Source organism: Hyperolius riggenbachi, chromosome 7 (assembly GCF_040937935.1).
Source record: "Hyperolius riggenbachi isolate aHypRig1 chromosome 7, aHypRig1.pri, whole genome shotgun sequence".
Taxonomy (NCBI): Eukaryota; Metazoa; Chordata; class Amphibia; order Anura; family Hyperoliidae; genus Hyperolius; species Hyperolius riggenbachi.
In genome coordinates, this window is record NC_090652.1 from 224,071,248 (window position 1) to 224,093,634 (window position 22,387).

The 22,387-nt window shown below is 44.2% G+C and overlaps 1 protein-coding gene across 1 annotated transcript in view; it reads right to left on the reverse strand.

The window, feature by feature from the left end:
* The window catches only part of NDUFA10 (NADH:ubiquinone oxidoreductase subunit A10), a 48,352-nt gene that overhangs the window by 21,680 nt on the left and 4,285 nt on the right, over positions 1-22,387 (reverse strand). The window contains exon 3 of the mRNA XM_068245306.1: positions 14,084-14,299. Within this exon, the coding sequence (XP_068101407.1) occupies positions 14,084-14,299 (216 nt within the window). The remainder of the gene's footprint in view (positions 1-14,083; positions 14,300-22,387) is intronic.

Genomic DNA, 22,387 nt, shown 5'->3' on the forward strand with positions numbered 1-22,387 from the left:
GTAACTCTCCTACCCTTCTTGCCGAAGTAATCGCAAGAAGAAATGCCATCTTCAAGAATAACAGTTTTTCCGAAACTTGGTCAATTGGCTCAAAGGGAGGACCACACATAGCCTGTAAGACTATGTTTAGATCCCAAGACGGGGTTCTCGGAACCAACACTGGACGTAACCTCTTAATTGCCTGAAAAAAAACGAAGAATGAACTCCTCCTGGGCTAGTCTTCTTTGTAGGAAAACACTGATTGCCGCTGTCTGAACTTTTAACGTACTAATACTCAGTCCTTTTTCAAACCCTGCCTGCAGGAATTCTAAAACTGATGTCGATGAATGAACATCCATAGATCTCTCCAAACACCAGCTATTATAGATTCTTTGAATTTGAACTTTGAATCAAGGTTTCCGAAAGACCATCTGAAAACCCCTTAGACTTTAGAATGTTCCACTCAGGTTCCATGCAGAGAGATGCATCTGCTGAAGATTTGGATGAAAAACTGGCCCCTGCTGCAATAGATCCAGACGTTGAGGCAAAAGCAACGGAGGACTGATCGATAACCTCTGTAATAGACTGAACCACGGTCTTTTCGGCCAAAACGGAACTATCAGAATTAATCGAGCCCTGTCTCGACAAATCTTGCTGAGAACCTTCGGAATTTGGGATAGAGGGGGAAAAGCATACATTAGTCTGACACTCCAATCTATCGAAAAGGCATCTATCGCCCATGGCCTGTCCTGGGGCCATAGGGAACAAAAGAGTTGACATTTTGCGTTGCTCCTCCTTGCAAATAGATCCACTTCTGGATGTGCCCATGTCATGCAGATCTCCTGAAAAACCTCTGAGTTCAGGGCCCACTCGTCCTGCTTTAGAGCCGATCTGCTTAGGTAATCCGCAAGATAATTGTTTACACCCCTCAGATGCACTGCTCTGATGGATTTTAAATTTTTCTCTGCCCACAATAGGATTTTTGAGGTCTGAGACCATAAAAGGTGACTCTTCGTCCCTCCTTGCCTGTTGATGTATGCCACTACACTGGCGTTGTCTGAACGTACTAGAACATGATAGTGGCTGATGTAATTGCGAAAGTGAAGTAGGCCCATCCATACTGCCTGTAACTCTCTGCTGTTTGACGATCTTTCTTTCATCAAAGTGGACCACCGACCCTGTGCTGGTAGTGAGTCTATATGAGCCCCCCATCCCCAGGAGCTGGCGTCTGTTGTCATGATTTTTTCGACTGGAGAAAACCACGGTCGACCTTCGGACAGACGTCCTGGATTCTGCCACCAGCTGAGAGCTGCCTTTACTCTGAAAGGAATTAGCAACCTTCTTTCTAAGGACGTCACCTTTCTGTTCCAATTTTTTAGGATCCAATTTTGGAGTATTCTTGAATGGAGTTGTCCCCACTGGACTGCAGGGAAGGAGGAGGTTAGAAGGCCTAGAACCGACATAGCCCTTCTTAGCGTAATGGCACCTGTGGTCTGAAAAGAAAGAACAGTATTAAGAATAGCAGTTATCTTTCTCTGAGGCAAACACACTTTCTCATCACAAGTAGAAATAACAAAACCTAAATATTCCATAGTCTGTTTAGGTTGAATAGATGATTTAGACCAGTTAATAAGCCATCCTAGAGATTGGAGCAATTCCAGAGCTGAATTAATCTGGATTTTCAAGGAATCTACTGATTCACCCCAAAACAAAAGATCATCCAGGTAGGCCAAAACATTAATAGATCTTTTCCTCAAAACAGCTAAGACCTCGGACATGACCTTCGTGAACAACCAAGGAGCCGAGGCTAATCCAAAAGGTAAAGCGTTAAACTGGAAGTGCCTTACCTCTTCCTGAATGCTGATGGCAAACCTTAGGAACTGCTGAGACTGTAGCTCTATCGGGATGTGTAGATAGGCGTCCTTGAGATCCAATGATGCCAGGAAGCAATCCTTCTGTAACAGACTTATAACAGAGGTGATATTGTCCATCCTGAATCTTCGATATTTTACGGCCTTGTTCAACCCTTTCAGATTGAGGATGAAGCGGAACTCCCTGAGGCTTTTTTACAAGAAAGACCGGCGAATAATATCCCTGACCCCTCTGGCATGATGGGACTTCTCTGATAACTCTTTTCTGTAGTAACATAGTCACTTCGTTTTGTAATGCCAATGTTTGAATTTCTGTCTTTGGCCTTTGATTTACCCAGAACCTTCGTGGGGGGGGGGGGGGGGGAATACTGAAATTCTATGGCATACCCTTCCAACACAATTTTCTGTAACCAGAGATTTTGAGGAAGAAGGGGCCACTGCTCGTAAAAATGGGCCAGTCTTCCCCCCACCGGGATCCTGACATTGTTTATTTTGCTGGGAGGTATGGGCAAAATTTGATTTGGCTTTCTAAAGCCTACTTGGACTCCATCTCTTTCTCGATGAAGTCTTGGGGTCTTGTTCTGGTTTAGAGGAACGAAAAGGAGCGTTTGGGTGGAAAGGTCCTCCTTTTAACAGGAAAATTCTTTTTAGCATCAGCAGTTCTTTCCAAAGTCTGCTCTAACTTTGAGCCAAAAAGAAATTCCCCCTCACAAGGTAGACTACATAATTTAGAGCGGGAAGAGTTATCTCCCTGCCACGTCTTTACCCATATACCACGTCTAGCAGAATTTACTAAAGCCGTGGTCCTGGCAGTCAACTTCACCGTATCATCTGCTGCATCAGTGAGATAATTGGTGGAATTGAATAGTTTAGGAAAGTCCTTTAATATCTCCTCTCTAGGAACACCAGAAGCAATCTTGTCCTGTGTTTCCATCAACCAGTATTTCAGGGACCTACCCACTGCTGTTGAAGCTACTGCAGGTTTAAAAGTTAGTGATGAGGACTCCCATGCTCTTCTGAGGAGATTATCCGCTTTTTTGTCAATTGGATCCTTTAGGTTTCCAAAATTTTCGAACTGCAAATCTGTTTTCTTTGACACCCTGGAAAAAGATGGGTCAAGCTTGGGAGATGTACCCCAGAATTTCTGGTCCTCCGCACAAAACGGGTATCTACGATTTAATGAACGAGGCCAAAAGGCTCTCTTTTCAGGTTCATCCCACTCCTTCTTAATCATATTTTTTAGAGAAGAATGAACTGGGATAAAACTGGACTGGGGATCTGACAAACCTTCGTACATCTGATCCAAGGGTGTCAAAGTTCTCTGTTCAACTGTAATACCCATAGCCGTATGCATATCAGATAGTAGATTCTTCATTAGATCCGGGGAAAAAGCACATTTCTGCCCTTTGTCTGGTCTATCAGATGTATCCTCAGCGGAAATCTCTTCAAAGGAAGATATTTCACCCTCCTCCCCAGAATTTTCTGACTCCTCTGAATCCTCTCCCCTCTTTCTCTTAGGAACAGATAGGGAAGGTATAGGGACAGTGACATCAGGAATAGCCGAAGTGCCCTCCATAGGGGAAGTGCCCTCCAAAGGGGGGATGTCCTCCATAGGATCTGCTACAGCTGATGAGGATGATGCTATAGCAGAATCCTTAATTTCTTTTATGGCTGAAGACATCTCCGAGTGCATCCATCCCATTAAGTCTGAAAACTACTGGGGATTCATCCTTGACAATTTTATCTGTACAATACTGACATAATTTCTTAGATGAAGGAGCAGATGATGATATGTGATTATTGCAGATAGCACATAGTCTTTCTTTGGAGGATGATGAGTGTTTACTCAGAGTGGACTGAGATGATTTATCCTTTTCCTTATCTTTGTCAGCTTTTGGAAGTTTAGGCTGAAAAATATAGATAAGAAAAAACTATCAGTCCCCTCAGTGTAACTTAAACAGCATAATCCGCAGAAACAGCGCAAACAATATCTCACCAGAGAGGGTTCAGAGCCAGTCCCTGCAGATTGCAGTGAGGAAAGGCCTGCGGCGACCTCCATGATCCACCAAACAGCATTGAGTCATGGACAAATAACAGATCTTTTTTTTTTTTTTTTTTAAATCTTACCCTCCTCCTCCTTAATTGCCAGCAGCTGCCTCTGTTCCCAGCAGCCAATCGCCGTAATGATCACCGCCGCGGGCCTGCAATCAGGCCTGATCATGTGACCAGTCATGTGGGACGCCTGCACATGACGTCATCGCGCTTCCGCCGGAACTTCCGGTTAGCGCTCTGCCGTCCATAAAACTTCCGCACTCCAAGGAGAAGCCTCCACCACGCTGGGCGCATAGCACACTGAGTCCCCTGCTCAGCCCGTCCTTGCCTGCCCCACACGCTGCACCTGCCACCTGACATGGGAGCCCGAGGCCCCTCCATCCGCTCCTGTCCGGGACAGGAAAAACAACTGAGGATCATTGTAAGTGACTTGTATTTATACATGTACTGCTGTCCATTATGCAAATTTGTTTGTTTAATAGCTTCCTGTCCAGAATTGGGAGGGGAGACAAGTCTCAGAGGAGGGGTGCTGTCCCAGGGACGTTCTGGGAAATATACCTACCTAGGGCTTCCTCCAAGCCTGATCGCTCCCACGCCCTCCAGATTTGCCTCTCCGTTCCCCCCATAATTGGTCTGGGGCCAACTGTATATGGGTGGCCCAGCCGCACACTCCCGCCGCATTCACGTCACCGAGAGCTTTCTGCGCCTGGCAGGGGAGCGCATCTAGCCGGACTGCACCTGCGCCGACTGGAGGAATTTCGGGGCCAGTTGCGGGCGCACAGAGAGGCAGAAGAGGACGTTGTGGGACCGATTAAGCTGGAAGAAGCCCCAGGTATGTATATTTTCTTTATAATCCCCCATCTCAGGTACACTTTAAGAATTTAACTTACATCTGGATCCTCAAAAGGCTTCCTCTGTCCTCAACCCCACTGCCACTGACAGGACCCTCTTTTAGTTTGCGGCCGCACTCCCCTACTTGCACGGAGACCAGGAGCATCTGTACTCCTGCAGGCATACTATGGATGCACTCATACAAGGCAGGGTGCTTGGCAATGAGAACATATCTGAGAAGCTCTTGTCGAAAAGGTTCAGAGGGTCTGTGTATGGCAATGGCAGAGTTGAGAAGGACATGGTAAATCATTGGACTATCCAGAGGCTTCCCTCTACTTAGTCAAGTATCTACCATAGTGGGGAGAAAAGTCCCTGCGTCTTATAGCCCGAATACAGGGTGTCCCAGACATGCAACCTTCCGCCGATATAAACAGACGACCCGCCTCAATGTCAGGGACTCCCTGCACTCCCCTGTCTCCTCCTGCACTGTCCCTTTATAAATGATGTAAGCGGCAGCCAATATCACTAACCTGACCATTGGAGCCTGTGCGAGCAGCCGCTTGTCTTTCTCCTTCCTTCTAGCACCAACACTTATAATGATGCGACCAGCACTAGAGGGAAGGGGGGGGGGGAAGAGAGAGCCAGACAGACAAGCGGCTGCTCTCACAGGCTCCAATGATCAGGTTAGCTGCTTAGATTCACAGAGGGGGAGCAAGGCAGGACACTGGATGCATGGAGGACTGCACGCAGGACACGAGGGGGACAGCAGCTGATCACATCAGGAGTACACAAAGGGGGATATAAGGGGGGCATCAGGATGTCACAAAGGGGGACATCAGGAGGACAGGAGGAGGCCACAGTTATTGGGGGGAGAACATCTACAAAATGGACCATAGGCACACCAGGTTTACTACATTTGTTCCCTGGTTTCTGCCCTCTAAACCTAGATGTGTCTTATAGTCCGGAGTGTCTTATAGTCTGAACAACATGGTATTTGTTTCCCTGACACCTTGGGTCCACTTTTAATGAAAATGGACTTTACTTTTCAGATGACCCTAGGATCTCTTCTTTTTAACTACTCACTGGTCCAAATAGAATATTTTCTACCTCAAATTTCTACATAGTAACAGATAAGATCCACCACTTTTCAGAAACTTTGTAGACTCTTGCATGACCAAATAACATTTTCCTGATCTCTTTCCTTTTCATATCTGTAGCATACAGCACTCTGTGTGGGATATCATCAGGTCAGTTTTACTGATGTGATATAGTTTCGATTTAATATTTTAAATGGTAAAAGCTGATATTTGCTGCTCCTTGGTAACCATACATTGTGACGTAACCCTGTCCAATGTAATACTCTCTCTCTCTCTAATTTTCAGATCCTCTTGCCACCTTCAAGTGAATTCTGGTGGTGGCGACTTAGCCATATTAAATTCTCTGTATGCAATCATGCAGCCATGACTTTTTTTTCAGAAATGCCTTCTACTAAGCCAGTTTGTGGATTCCTCAATCCTTATTTTTGGAGATGTCTAATCTGTGCTTAAAAGTGAATCCGAGCTGAAGCTCAGGATCAAAATCGCATACATACCTTAAAAGAGTGAAGCCTCCGGATCCGACTGAGGCTTCCCTCGCTGATCTATAGCTTCCTGTTGAGCGCGACCCCTCTCCACGTCGGGGCCACGCAGCTCTTCCTGATGTGGGGCATGCGCAGTACCATGGAGCCTGTGGCTTCGGCTTACTCAGCATGCGCAGGCGGTCTAAGTCGGTTATTGCGCGGCCACACTGTAGTAAAGAGCTGCGCGGTCTCGTTAGGATTTGCGACAATGTATTGTCGCTAATCTTCTGGGGGGCCACTCTAGCTGACGGGGGTCATCACAGCAGGGAGGGAAGCCTCAACAGGATCCCACAGCTTTCCGCTCTTTAGGTAAGTATCAGATGTTATGTAACCGAGCTTTGACTCGGGAACTCTTTAAAGTGTACCCGAAATGACATGATGAGATAAACATGTGTATGCACAGTGCAAAACATTAACCTTTTCCGAACCGACGCAGTTGAAATCTACGTCCTGCATGTGGCAGTGCGGATCTGACACGACGTAGACTTCAACGCGCTACCGCCGCTCTGTTCCCGCTGCAGATCACTCGCTCTGCTGTCTATATGATGGCAGAGCTGTGTGAGCTGGTCAGGAGCCAATTTCAATGGCTCCTGACCCTGTCATCACTGTAAGCCAACCCCATTGGCTTACATTGAGTGACAGCGTCAAGAGACAATGAAAGCGGCTCCTGACCTACAGCTCTGCCGTCATAGCGATGGCAGAGAGAGGGACCTGCATCGTGGACAGAGCGGTGTGACCGGCGGATCTTTGCGGCAATTAGTCAGTAAGCGGCATTACCATACTAGCAGTCGCTGGTCCTTAAGGGGGCAGAGACTGCTGGTACGGAAGTGGTTAATAATCAGGCTGTTTTATTTTGCTGCCTGAAAGAGTTAATCTTTAGGCACAGAAGTTAGGGCTCATTCACAGCTAGGGCATTTGGCATTTTTTCAAGCGCAGGCGGTTTTCAAAATAGCCCTAAAAACGCTTGTGCAATGATTCCCTATGAGAGAGTTCACATCCGAGCGGTTCGTTTCTGATCCGCTCAGCAAAGCACTGCCTGTACCATTTTTGGGGTGATTTTGCCTCAATGGAAGGTATAGGAAAAACGCTTGCAAAATCGCTTTGTACAGCGGTTGCGTTTTTAAGAATAAATACACTGTATTTATTATTTTCCGGGTCAAAGACTTCACTTCCTGACTTGCATCAGAGAGTGAATTAAAAAAGCGCTTTAATTTTTTTTTTAAATGCAGCGCGCAGACAAGCTCTAAAATAACAAAACATCAAAATGAACTTCCGCACACTCATGCAAATCCACTTACAAAAATCATGCAGCAATCAATGCTGTCCCTACAGCTAAGTTAAAAGCTGGGATCTTCGTTACAAGAATAAGTCTGTTGCGTAGTCACATACACCGCGTAGAGGTAGTCCAGTATTGTGTGTGTCCTAACTCTGGCCCTGTAACATGCATAGCACAAACATGCACGCGTTCAGCACATCAAAACCTATCAAAGGAATAGGAGCACATATCCCCTAACGTCCTCTCCTGGGACAGATCGTGCATCTAATCCTGCAAGGGAGCTGCTAGTACCTACATATGTGCCATGCGAACACACCAGCAAGCTGTGTGTTAAGATCACTAATAGGGGAAGAGGGAGAGCACTAGATAAAATCCTAGCCACAAAGGATCAAATACAATTGAGGGGGGGGGGGAAAAAAAAAAAAAACCCACAAAATCCAGGCTCCTCACCTTGAGCCTTGACATTTAAACACTTGTAGATTTAATGGGGAGGTGCTGAATGCATGCATGTTTGTGCTATGCATGTTACAGGGCCAGAGTTAGGACACACACAACACTGGGCTACCTCTACGCGGTGTATGCGACTATGCAAGAGACTTATTCTTGTAACGAAGATCCCAGCTTTTAACTTAGCTGTAGGGACAGCATTGATTGCTGCATGATTTTTGTAAGTGGATTCGCATGAGGATTTGCATGAGTGTGCGGAAGTTCATTTTGATGTTTTGCTTGCCACACCCCTTCCAGCACCTCCCCATTAAATCTACAAGAGTTTAAATGTCCTAGCTCAAGGCGAGGAGCCTGGATTGTGTTTTTTTTAAGCTCTAAAATAAATTGCGCACAAAATCGCTAAACGCTTGAGTTTGCAATTTTGATTTTAGATGTGAACAGAGCATAACAGCTTTTGTTGGTACCTTGTCAGGAATATAGTAAACATCACTGGTAAGCTAATTACAGCTATATTTCATTTTCATTTATGGACACTTCAAATGAACCTTAACAAACAAAAACAAAACAAAAAAACTTTTTTTTTTACTTACTTGGGGTTTCTACCAGCCCCTGCAGCCACCCTGTGCCATCCTGGAATGATGGTCCGGGCCCCCGCAGCAGCTAAGTTTAGTTTTCGGCGACTGGCGAGCAGTTAGGCCCGCACCTCGCATGTCCTTGCTCTCATCGTCATGCTGAAAATGTTCGTACTGCGCATACATAGGACAATGACGTGAGCGAGGACACGAGTGGCCAGGGCCTCGCAGGCGCAGTGGCTCAGGGGACTGACTAGTCGCTGAAAATGAAACTTAACCACTGCGGGGGAATGAAACATCGTTCCAGGATGGTGCGGGCACAGAGCAGAAGCAGCGAGTTGGTAAAGCCCCAGGTAGGTGAAACCTGTTTATCTCATCAGTTTATTTTCAGCTCGGGTTCACTTAAAGAGGAACTCCAGTGAAAATAATGTAATAAAAAAAGTGCTTCATTTTTACAATAATTATGTATAAATAATTTAGTCAGTGTTTGCTCATTGTAAAATCTTTTAAATCCCTGATTTATATGCTGACATTTATCACATGGTGACATTTTTACTACTGGCAAGGGATGTAGCAGCTGCTTGCTGTTTTGGCAGTTGGAAACAGCTGTAAACAGCTATTTCCCACAATGCAACAGGGTTCACAGACAGGAAACTGCCAAGAGTACGTACTCAGAATTTCTTTGTGGGAGGGGGTTTCACCACAATATCAGCCATACAGAGCCCCCTGATGGTCTGTTTGTGAAAAGGAATAGATTTCTCATGTAAAAGGGGGTTTCAGCTACTGATTGGGATAAAGTTCAATTCTTGGTCGGAGTTTCTCTTTAAAGTCTGGTATACTACTGAGTGTCCTGCAGGCTTCGTACTGATTGAGGACCATCACGAACATATTTGCTGGTTTTATATGGATGTTGAATTTTTGTCAAATATTCTGCAAATATTGCTTTAGTTTTGTCTCTACTGCCTATTTGTAAATTGTGTAAAACGCGTGACTAAAATTTTTAATCCGGGCTTCCTGATTTGGAAACCCGGATAATTCCGTGCACAGCAGTCCACCACCATTTCTAGCAGTGAGGGCTCGTTTCCACTATTGCGGTGCGGAATCGCCTGGTTCCACCGCTGATGAAATCGCATGCGGATGCGATTCTGCATGCGTTTTTTGCCGCAAATTCGCATAGGTGAGGGTATATGCGATTTTAGCCATGTCACTGCCTGTGTGAATTTACATTGGTACCTATGCGAATTTGCGGCAAAAAACGCATGGGGAAAACGCATGCGATTTCCCTATTAAACACACTGCATGCAATTCGCATGCATTCCACTCGCAGGCGAATACTGCGGCTCTTTTGTGCGTTTTTTTCACCGTTGAAAAAAAAATGCACCTCAACAACGCTACAGTGGAAACAGGCCCATCCACTTGCATTACATGTGCGAATCCGCATGCGTTGGACGCATGCGGATTCGCGATAGTGGAAACGAGCCCTGAGAGTCATGGAGTTGCGTTCCACGACTCGATTCACTGGACTCTGAAGCAATGGGGATAATGTGCATTCCTACCTTACACCACTGAACATATTAAAATGTTCTGTTTGTACCCCATTAATCTAAAATTTATATTTAAATCCTTCAATCTGTTGTATAAAAACTGGGCCTAATCTAAACCTTTACGATGCCTGGAATAGGAACTCCCCAAACAGTATACTAAAGGTCTTCTCCACATCAATTGTTAATATAACTGCCTCTTTCCTTTGTGATGAACATGTATAGATAAAATGGATTGCTGCCATCCTATTGCCCCTTAGCTGCCTTTCTCTTCAAACACCGTTTTGTTGTAAAACCTAACAATCACTTTACTTAACTGGTATGATAAAATGCTCAAGTACATTTTTAAATTGATGTTTAACAGTGAGATTGATTGACAACTGCTACATTTATACTTTTCTGTTCCAGTCCCTCCTACCTAACCTTTTGACTTTTAGTTAATGTTACCATCACCATGTTGCTTTCCATAGTAAAGAGGGAATCCTTGCTAGTTTTATTGACCAGCTCAGAGAAGGGTTGGGAGCCATCACTTGCCTCACTACCCCATCCCCCATTCGGGCTTTCCCAGCCAGCAGCAATAACATCACCGGTCCAGCTGGTAAGAGTCCCTGCTGTCTCTCACTTCTTCCCTTCCTGTTGTGTCCTGTGACTAGCGGAAGTTCATACAGTAAAGGGCGCTCTACTGTTTGAACTTCAGCTAGTCACAAGAAAGTGAGACAGCATGGACCCCAGGGACTGGACAGGTGATGTTATTGCTGTCGCTATGCTGCGTCGGTCGTCGCCGAATTGAATGCAGTTAGCGACCCGCCAACGATCAAGCAAAATTTTCCATCAGGACCGATCGACCGACGTCGACTTGGATGGCAATCGTCGATCAGTCAGTGTTTGAGTTAACGATTTCACAGCAGATTCAATCACAGTGATCAAATCTGCTGTGTATTGGCAGGAATTTGACCCAGTGTATGAGGTTACTTAAGAATAAACATTTGTATACAGAGAGACTATGTGGTATTGCAGTCAAATATTAGTATTCAACTAATGCCTGGTACACACCATGCATATTCCTGTCAGTCAATTATTTTCAACAGATCGGACCGTCAGAAATAAAATCTATTTGACCCGTCTATAGGACAGTAAATTGCATATTTTGTACCGGGCATTAGAGTAGTTACTGAAATTTTAGTTTTAGTACAACCCCACTTTAACTACTTTGGCCTCCTGGACGTACTAGCTACGCCCAGGAGGCCATGTCCGCTGCCGCGCGTGCACACGCACTCCCGGCCCGCGGTTCACTAGCCAGGCAATCATTAAATCGGGCTAGGGTGCACGATCACTGATTGCTCTCACCCCGAGAAAAACCGTCAGCTTCGCACGGAAGCTGAGGTTTTTCTGTTCCCATTTCCCCCGACGTCACTCTAAGCGCCCGTGTTTGTAAACAAACTCATGGCCAAAAAGCTAACTGCATGAAAATGCAAAAAAAATAATTAAAAAATAGACCAATATGTCCTAAAAAAATTGATTTGCATCCCACCCTCCCAAAAATACCCACATAAAATGTTTAATAATAATAAAAAAAAAAACAAAAACAATTAAAAAAAACAAAAACACATAAATATTTACCTAAGGGTCTAAACTTTTTAAATATCTATGTAAACATGAAATATTTATATATTTTTTTAATTGTAAGCTTGTAAATAGTGATGGATGCAAAACGGAAAAAATGCACTTTTATTTCAAAGTAAAATATTGTCGCCATACATTGTGATAGGGACATAATTTAAACGGTGTAATAACCGGGAGAAATGGGCACATACAATACGTGAGTTTTAATTCTGGAGGCATGTATTATTTTAAAACTATAATGGCCGAAAACTGAGAAATAATGCATTTTTTCCGTTTTTTCCTTATTCTTCCTGTTAAAATGCATTTACAGTAAAGTGGCTCTTAGCAAAATGTACCCCCCAAAGAAAGCCTAATTGGTGGCGGGAAAAACGAGACATAGATCAGTTCATTGTGATAAGTAGTGATAAAGTTATAGGCTAATGAATGGGAGGTGAACATTGCTCGGATGCATAAAAGTGAAAACGACTGAAGGCTGAAGTGGTTAAAGTAACTGTCGGGCATAAAATCAATTCTTTATTTTTATCTGGTAAACAAGTGATAAGGATGCTAACCAAGCAGTCCACAAGTTAAAAAAATCACTATACTTTTCTTGTTGATAAATGATCATTCCCCAGTTTACCTGACTCTTATCTGATCTGCCGCACAAAGGAAGTTGCAGGGCATGCTGGGTTGTCTTTTTTTGCATCTTTAAGGCTGCCATACACTGGTTGATTACCACCAGACCAACCAACAGATAGATCCCTCTCTGATCTAATCTGCTCACAGAGGAATCTAATGGCTGACCATACACTGCACACAGATTTGAATAGATTTCAGCATGAAATTGATTTAAAAACTGTGAAGCTGCCACTTCCGCCTGACTCGCCGCCCCTGTTCCCCCAGCCAGCAGCACTAATATTACCTGTCCGCTGGCGCGAGTCCTGGGGATCCGTTCAGTCACACTTCTTTCGGCCTCCTCCATGTTCTCTTCACTTCCTGTCTCGTCCTGTGGCAAGCGGAAGTTTAAATAGTAGACGGCGCACTACTGTTTGAACTTCGGCCTGTCACAGGACGCGACAGAAAGTGAAGAGGACCTAGAGAATATGGCCAGCCGGAAGAAGTGTGACTGAATGGATACCGGGGACTCGCACCAGCCGGACAGGTGATTTTGCTGCCAATATGCTGCGTCGGTTGCTGCCGAATTGAACAACGCGCTCCCAACCCGCAACGATTGAGTGAATTTGTCTGCCTGGACAGATCGACTGAATCTATTTTGAATGGAAATCGGTCGGTCAGCATTTGCATTATCAATTTCACAGCAGATTCAGTCACAGTGCTCAAAACTGTTGTATATAGGCGGGAATCCAAGTTAGTGTATGGGCACGTTTCCCCTCAGATTTAACTAATGCAGCATGATTGGCTTAAGTCTCTTTCCCTCCTGTTTTCCCCTCCCACACCTTTGTTCCTCTCTGACTGGCCAATATTTCTCATGTTGAGACAATGCACTTTCTATTGCAGAGCTGGGTGGGAGTGCCTGAAGACTGGGAGGAGGCTGGGCAATGCATATACAATCAGGCAGAGGAGAGTAAGGGAGGATATGGCATCAGGATTGGCTTGCTTTTTATTTTTATTTTTTTTAATTTATTTATTTTCTTCCCTTTCTCTGTGCCTTCTAAATTGGCCCTGACTGCTTTCCGTACAAACCATTCCACTCTCAGGCATCAGCCTATGAGAGGGATTAGATTGTAAGTCAATCATAGGGACAGCTAAGTGACAGGGCTCTCCCCTGTACAGCGCCGCGCTGGATTGCAGCGCTGTACTATTGTTTATTATCTTTTTTTTGTTACATTGCAGCCTGCCAGCTCCGATCGCGACTTGGCATGGCTGCTAACGTATCCTGTCTCTGTGTCTTTGCAGGGAAGGCGCTCGTTTCCTGCTAATCCCCGCCTCCAGGACTTGACGCCAGTTAACCTCCTTGGCGGTATGATTCTTTCCTGATTTAAGGGTCTAAAAGTGGTACAATTTTTTTCATGTGGTTTTAATCCTAAAAGCAGGAAAAATACATACTGCAGAAAGATCTGCAGCAGCCCCTGAACAGACTCACCTCCCCAGGATTACCACTCTCTTTTACACCAAGCCGGGGTTACCACCAAGGAGGTTCAAGAAGGTTTTACATTCCAATTCGATCATAAAATCCAATTTTGATTGATCATAAAAACCACGTCAAAAGATCAAATCTGAAGGAAAAATGTTACCATTAATGGGCACCTTAAGGCAGACTGGTTTTAAGATACCTGTGCTCAGAAGATGCTCCAACGCATCTGCGTACTGAATCATGCGCATGCTGAACATCCAATACTGAAGGCGGTAAGCATTCCCATTGGGACACTTTGGGTCTTCATAAAACTTCTCCAAGCTGAAATGGCCAGTGAGTTCTGGGGGGTATTCTGTGTTATCACCAAGACTCTTGTCTAGATAATGCCGATCAACTTCAGGGAAATGCTTCATACCTGGCAGAGATGGAAAAATTACAGAGAAGGAAAGTGAAATATAATGTCTTAAAAGAGAAAAAAAAAAAAAAATAAAGTTATCTGTAGATGTTTTTTGTCCCTGAAAAAAAAAAACATTTCAAATTCTACAGCTTTTGAATATGCTGTCTTCTAGTGATGAATAGGTCTAGGAGAACTCATGGAGAAGCATGTGATACATATGTAAGTCTCTGATTTGCTAGTCCCAGTCATGTGCTAAAGTGTGCTAAAGCAGGATGTGATCACAGCAAATCTGAGCTTTCCAAATCTATCAGCTGAGCAAACATATGGTTTCTCCTAGACATGACCATCACTACTGCCTTCATTGTTGCAGTCACCACATTCACACATCATAACCTGAAATAAAATCCACGTCAGACTTACAGGTAGACAGTATTTCTACAAATCCTCCAGGACAGCATTAACATGAGAGAACACTGCCCCATTCCACAATGAAAAACACAGGCTAGGCATAAATTAAGTAGTAGTATAAGGTTAACCCTCACAGCTCCTCAGTAATAACAGAGTACCAGCCTCGTAGTGAATAAACATCATAAATACATTACTATTCTACTTTATTACCTGGAGATCCATGCTCCTTAATAAAAAGGGCGGGCTATAGAGGCCGTCCTGAAGGACTCGCAGAAATACCATCTACCGGTAAGTCTAACAGGAATGGAGGATGTGTTTCCATACATCCATACATTCCATACATATCAGTGCTGCGTAATATGTTGGCGCTTTATAAGTACAATAAATAAATAAATAATACATGTTGTGCCATTCGCTGCCTGCATTTCCTACACCGATTGTCGTTGCGTTGCCAGATCAAGATTTTATGTCTAGGGGGTAGCAGACTGTTGAGCCTTGGGTCTTCTTTTGGAAATCTAGCATTTCAGTTGTTAGCAGAACTTTCTTTTCATGAGACAAGTGGCTTTCTGAGAAGACCTGGTTGTGTAATTCACTTCATCAAAAAAAGTTCCTTCATGGGCAGTGACACCCAAGTGTGAACATGCCCTTTGAAAAGAATACCATTTGGTGAGCCCCAAGCAAAGCGAGCTTCCCACACAGCAGGGGTCTAGAGAAGCTTAGAAATAAATTCTGTATATGATTTTTAGCCCGTTTAAGGAATACCATTCATATGAGCGGTATGAAAGTTATCTCATTCTGCTGGTCCGGATCTGGTGAATATTTTAATATTAAATTGAGGCCACTGACATACCCAGAACCCAAGGAATTCCACTACTTCGTAACCGGACATGCAACAGCAACCAAGTTTGATGCCATATGAACTGTCATATTCTGAGGAATATAAATCTGTGACTGTTATGTGTGTGTGGGAAGTATAAGCTAAGATATGGAAAATGTCATATTTGGTGGGCACCGGGAACCTACCCAGGAGGTTAACCGCACCCTGTCCAGCCCCTGGGCTGAACCTGAGACCAAAAAATGTGGATCATTCAAAAATGCTTGCCAGGGACTCATCATTTATTCCTCCGAATACCATCTTCATGGGAGCATGCTGCTGCTTTGAGGAAGAGTAGTGACCATCTTGTCTGAACTTTGGCTCCTGAACTGAAACAAAGAACTACACGCGTTTTTCCAGAAAGGACATATTTTCACCTGGCTTAAGTATTTGTTTATTTCTTCCCTTATTTTTATTTTCATACTGCACTATTATTGTCTGTATAATTGTTGATTTTAATGATTTTCTGTATATATTAATTTATATTGCATTTATAATAAAGACTTCTAAAAAGAAATTTATTTGTTCAGCTACCCCTGCTATTCAGCCGCACAAACCGAATTGTAGCTTCTGAAGAGTCGCTACTACTGTTGATAGCTAGATAAAATAGAGTGTGTTTTAACCGTTCCTATTTGCAGGTATTAGTTAGGCCTCCTACCCTTCTGTAGGAGTGGTGGCAGTTATACCCTGAAATAGTGTGTAGTTTGTATTATCGTAACTCACAAGCTCCCTTCTAGTCGGTCTGCTGCCAAAATCACAGCGGTTTCTGCGCACCGATTGCGACCACAGATTGCATGGTCTGTGTGCTGAAACAGATTGGAAGGCATTGTGCAGTCCGGCCACTAGGGGGCTTGTGACAATACCTGACCAACCAAGGATGTACTATGGGGTATCGCACTTGCAGCCTTTTCAGAATCAGAATCAATTTATTTCACCAAGTAAGTTTGCACCTACAAGGAATGTGTCTTGGCAGTTTCTTAACAAACGCAAACACAAACAAAACAAAACAAAAAAATACAAGTACAGACAGTATGTATATTACAAGTCAGAGACAGTATGTGAGTATAGTGGCAGTAAGCAAGGTGAGAATTGTTCATTTTCAGTTCTGTGCTGATTACTTTCAAGTCCTAGCAGCTATAGCGTGGTTCAGCATTAAGTATGGTTACTGCCTGAGGAAAAAAGCTGTTCCTGTGTCTGGAAGTTTTAGTAGCAATTGACTGGAATCTTACTCCTGAAGGCATGAGCTGAAAGATGGAGTGAGCTGGGTGAGAGGGGTCAGAGGCAATATTGGTTGCTCTCTTTCTGCACTCGCTAGCGTAAAGAGCCTGCAGCTACAGTCAATTATCCTTTCCGCTGATCGGATGATGCGCTGCAGCCTCCCCTTTTCTAAAGCTGAGCAGGAGCCGAACCATACAGTCATAGATGATGTTACGGTGGATTCGATGATTGCAGTGTAGAACTGCACCATTAGATTTTTACGTAGGCCAAACTTGCTCAGCTGCCTTAGATGGTACATCCTCTGCTGCGCTTTCTTGACGATAGTGGCCGTATTGTTATCCCATTTTAGGTTGTTTGAGATTGTGGACCCAAGAAACTTGAATGACTCTACCTGGGTTATCGTGGATCCATTTATGGTTAAGGGGAGGTGCTGGGGGGAGATCTCCTAGTTCCAAGTTGTTGCTGCTGCACCAGGAGGAAAGCTGTCCCACTACATGCCTGTATGCAAACTCATCCCCGTTTTGTATGAGACCAACTACTGTTGTGTCATCTGCAAACTTCAGAACCTTAACAGATGGATCTGTGGAGATGCAGTCATTGGTGTAAAGTGAGTAGAGCAGTGGGGAAAGCACACAGCCCTGGGGTGCACCAGTACTGATTGTCAGAGAGCTTGATGTGTGTTTCCCAAGTCTAATATGCTGTCTCCTGTCGATTAAGAAATTGATTATCCATTTGCAGATGGATTCAGGTATGTGTAGCTGGGAGAGCTTGCTGGGACTTGCTGCAACGCTTTTCTAAGCGCTTGTGATTTGAAAAGCTCTTGCTAATGTAATGCTTTGTTTGTGATTCCACTTGAGGGATTTAATTTTCTAAAAATCACCCATAGCATTACATTAGCAAGATCTTTTTAGTGGGCCACATTACTTAGTTTGAATACACTGGAGTTACAATGGACTGCTCATCCTCCACAGGTTTCAACTAGCTACTGACAGCTCTCATTTTAAAAGCTGCACTGTTCATTCTAGGCCTGAACGATTTTAGGAACAGATTGAATCGCACGATTTCTGTCAGAAATTGCGATTTCGATTCGATCCACGATTTGCTTCAAATGAAGCTTTAGCAGGCTGTAAGCCTCATTCAGAATTCTACTGTGCAAAGGAGGCGGGCGCTGAACTGTGATCCTGTAATTCCATTTCCTGAGCCTGATTGCCTGCCACACTATTTTTAACTGACAGGCCCAGCTAGCAATGGAGGGAGAGGGAAAACAAGTGTGTGGAGGCTCTGAGGTAAAATAAAGTAAAGCTTTACTTGCCGGTGCACAGGCTTCTTCCAGCCACTAAAAGTCTACTTGAGGCAGCTTCCACTGTCCTGCACAGGGAAACGAGTGAGAGCCTGTGGGCGGAGTCTGATGCCCGGCGCCCGCCCAGCTGATGACACGCTAGGCAGAGGAAGAAGCCAAAAGAGCTGATGACGGAGGAGGAGAGGCGGCGCACAGCGGGAGAATGAAGTTTGCAGGCGAACCGGCGGGAATGAGAGCCGCTGAGCTGCCACGACTTGTACACAGAGCGGCGAGGGGGAGTGCAGAGCGGGAGGGCGCGGGATATCGTATAAAAAAAAAAAAAAAAAAAAAAAAAATCGCCACTCTGACGATCACGGAATCGCCGCATCCGTGATCGCGATTTCGGTTTAAAAACAATAAATCGTTCAGGCCTAGTTCATTCCCCATCATATATGGGCTAAAAAAAATAAATAAATAATATTATGCGCCCAGATAGCCAATCCAGCAGTTCTACAGCAGGGGGTGCACTGATAGAGAGGAGCTCTCTATTTATTCAAGCTTTGTCAGCATCTAACCAAGCCTAGTAGTTTGCCCAAATTGGAGAGAGCAATGTAACAACACAGGGGCATGGTAACACAGTGTCCCAGCATCTGGACGCTGAACTTTCCCCTGCCATGCTGCCTGGAGTCTCACGAGATGCCGACAAGGCCACTCTCTGCCCGCAGCCTCACGTCAGACCAGCGCCTTCATGGCCTGCATAGCTAAAAGGAGGTAAGCCACCCACCGCCTACTATCTAAACTCTGCAACACCATGCCAGGAATACATACAGGCAGGCGCAGGTGGATGGGTAGCCAGAAGCCTTAACGACTGCACCACAAGGCAATCCTGGGCCCTGTTGCGTATGGTTAAACAAGCTTTAATTCTTACTCCAGAAACGCGTTTCATGGGTCTCAAGCCTGCCTCCTCAGGCAAAAATACAGATAGGAGTAACTCAGAAGTTGTGTAGCAATGTACAGCGCCTCTGTCAATAATACACTACTGCGGGCCCTTGATTGTGTTTTTTAATTTGTCTTACATGTTAAAGCTGCAGAGTGCTGAATTGTAAAAAATGGCCTGGTCACTGGGGGGTGTAAGCCTGTGGTCCTCGAAAGGTTAAAAGAAATCTAAAGTGAGAGGTACACAGAGGCGGTCATCTTCATTTCCCTTATGAACCATGTCAGGTGCCTGGCTGTCATGTTGAGCTTAGGCTTTAACCATTTTTATTCATACACCTGCAACAAGCATGTAGTCAGTGAAGCCACATCAGGGTCCAAGCATCTAACGCTCATTCTAGGCCAGTGACCCCAACAAAGTGTTAGGTGCTAAAAGAAAATCAAGATGGCTGCCTATATATTCATCTCATGCATCCTGGAAAAAAATAAAAATGGAGGCCACCCACTGTCCAACATGAAGACCACAGGAGAAACATCTTTTCTACCAGTCTTTCCTGAAGTATGACTCGGAAAGATAGTTTTAATAACATTCATTCTGTGGAAGCCTTGAACGTGCAGCAACGACATGTTCACAGCATTGTGTTTCATTAAACTGGAATTTCACTTTAAGGCCTTGTTCACAGTGGTCAGTAGCGTTGCAGAATAATACTGCATGTCAACTCACTCACTGTTCATGGTACTGCATTGTAACTGATCACGTTATTCTAACTCCCTGCATGTAGGCTTTGAATTAAAAAGTCTATGCCCAGTCTCCATTGCAGTTCACACTCATAATGCATGCATTATGCAACTGATCACTGTGAACCTAGCCTCAATGTCAGCTTCCACTCTTTAAAATAGAACTCTATACAAAACCTTTCCACCAGGGTACAGACATGTAAACTAATAAATGCTACCAAAAAAAAAAACAAAAAAAAAAACTTTGGTTGTTATTCCACCACTTATGTGCAACCATGAAAGACTACCATGGAGGCCTCTTTCACACATGGTGCATGGCTTTGCATTTCGGTACGCTCCCCTGCTGCAGTGGCCATTAGTCTAGGAGACTGGCCACACCAACTGTGAGGGCTGGAACCCACAAGAGCGTTTTTTTGAGCATTTTGACAGCGCTGCGATACGCTAGCGTTTTGCCAAAACACTCAGCTGATGTTAATGGATGGGGCAACTTCCACAGGAGCGTTTGCGTTTCCCAGAAACGCAAACGCAGGACCTGCAGCATTTTGGTAGCGTTAGCGCTTCAATGTAAAGTATTGAAACGCTAGCAGAAATGCTCAGCAAAACCTAAACTGAGCGGTTTTGCTTGCGTTTTGCGGTTCAGCACACTGTAACAAAATTAAAAATAATTCACAGGTCCAATCAGGATAAAACCGCAAAACGCTACACAACCGCTGAGCAAAAAAATACACTGTTGCAAAACGCGACCGAAAACGTGCATGAATCCGCTTGCAAACCGCTCAGACGAAACGCTAGCGGTTGCGTTTTGCGTTTGCGATTTTCAGTGGGTTCCAGGCCTGATGCAACGTGGCGGAATCAGTTACAACGATGGAGAGGCAACACAGACTCTACAGTGCATTGCTGAATGGTACCACGCATCAGGTATTTGAATTGGAGACTACTTAGATTGCTGCAGTGGCGGTGCACATGCGCCGATCGGCCAGAAAAACTGTTATGTACTTCCTGTCCAACAGGGTGCACATCACTGTTTGGGGGTGGAGCTATGCATATTACCCTTTTGGTGCCCTCTGCCCACGAGGTAATGTGCAATGGGAAATGGTGCGGTGCAATTGCCCTGCCCTGGGCTCTCAAGCCGCAGGACAATCACACCGCACTATGGGCTCGATTCACTAAGCATTTTATCAAATGTGAATTCTCCAAGGCTGAAATTACCGACCACTGAGGTAAATTGCCGACTTGTGAGGTAAACAACTCAAAATATGTTAATTCACAAAGGTTAGAGCATTTGGTAAATCAAGTGAGAAGGAAGGTATTCATCTTCAGCCTACAGTTGTTGTTAAGCAACAAACAGCATTTGATAATATGTTACAGACAAAGCAGCCAGCCAATCGGAGGAGACACCATGTCCTGCTACTTCTTTAATTGGTGCCGATATGCTATTGGGTCGGGACAAGCTTCTCTCCCTCAGGCATCAAAGAGAGAAAGCACAGAAGAGGGTTTTCCCTGCAGTCCTTTAGACGTTAACCCTTTAGACTCCTGCGCCCAGATGTCAAGGAGCAACTGGTGAAATCATCCAAGCATGGTGTGCTCACCTAAATGCACGCGATTAAAAAAAGAAATGTCAAGAAAGATTGATAGACAGATTCAGAGAAACTAAAAGGGGACATGCAGGTCTAAAGGGATGTCGTAGATGCCTCTTACCTTTGTAATGCTGTCACTGCACAAAAGTGGGAGATCATCATCGTAACAGAAGAGAGACCTACTCCACAGTTGTTCTACTGTTTACAGAACAGGTCTTAGTGAATGTAAGCTGTGTTCCTTCGTAAAATACCAAACTTCTGCTGTATGTGTGAAATCTTAGTGAATACTAAAACATTTTTAATTTTCTGCATGAGGTATTAACTCACATGGGCTTTGATTCACTAAACTACGTTATTGTATAGTGCTCGAGTGCTACATGAATTACGGGCATCATTGTGCGCGTAAAGTTTTATGCGCTTTAAAAACTACACAGCACGCATAAAACTACGCAGTGCAATACAAACTGCACATCACACGGTGGGGTAGACAGTGCTCATTACAGATGCACAGCGCACGCTGGGAATATGCTTTACAACTGCATAGAGAGTTATGCACGCTGAAACTATATAGCGCGCGTTACTTTGAATGCGTAGAAGTTACGTGTGTAATGTTAAATGATGCAAGCATTTTGAATAGGTGGTACTTCTTAACATTTGTCAGCTGTTTTTGGCCTATATAACCTTTGCTCATCAGTACCTGCTTCAGAATAGTTTGCGACTGGGCAAGTAAGTGTTATTTGTTTGTATGTGTACTTTACATTTTTCATCTGTTTTTGGGTTATGTGTAGCTTTTCATTTTTATTAAGCAATAATTAAATTGTGTTGGTCATATGTACAATGCCAAGCAAGCATAACTTTTATTGATTGTATATCACTGTAGGCAATCTAACATGTGGATACTGTGTAGTGTGACTTGTGTTGTGTGCTGTGTAATGTTTGTATACTGTGAATTTTCATGGTATAGTTTATCAAATGTTATTGCTAACAAATATTTAATGTAAGACACTGTGAAGCTGCAGCAAACTCCTGGGGACACAGTGAATATTAATAGTAGTTATAATGAACGCACGCTATACCGT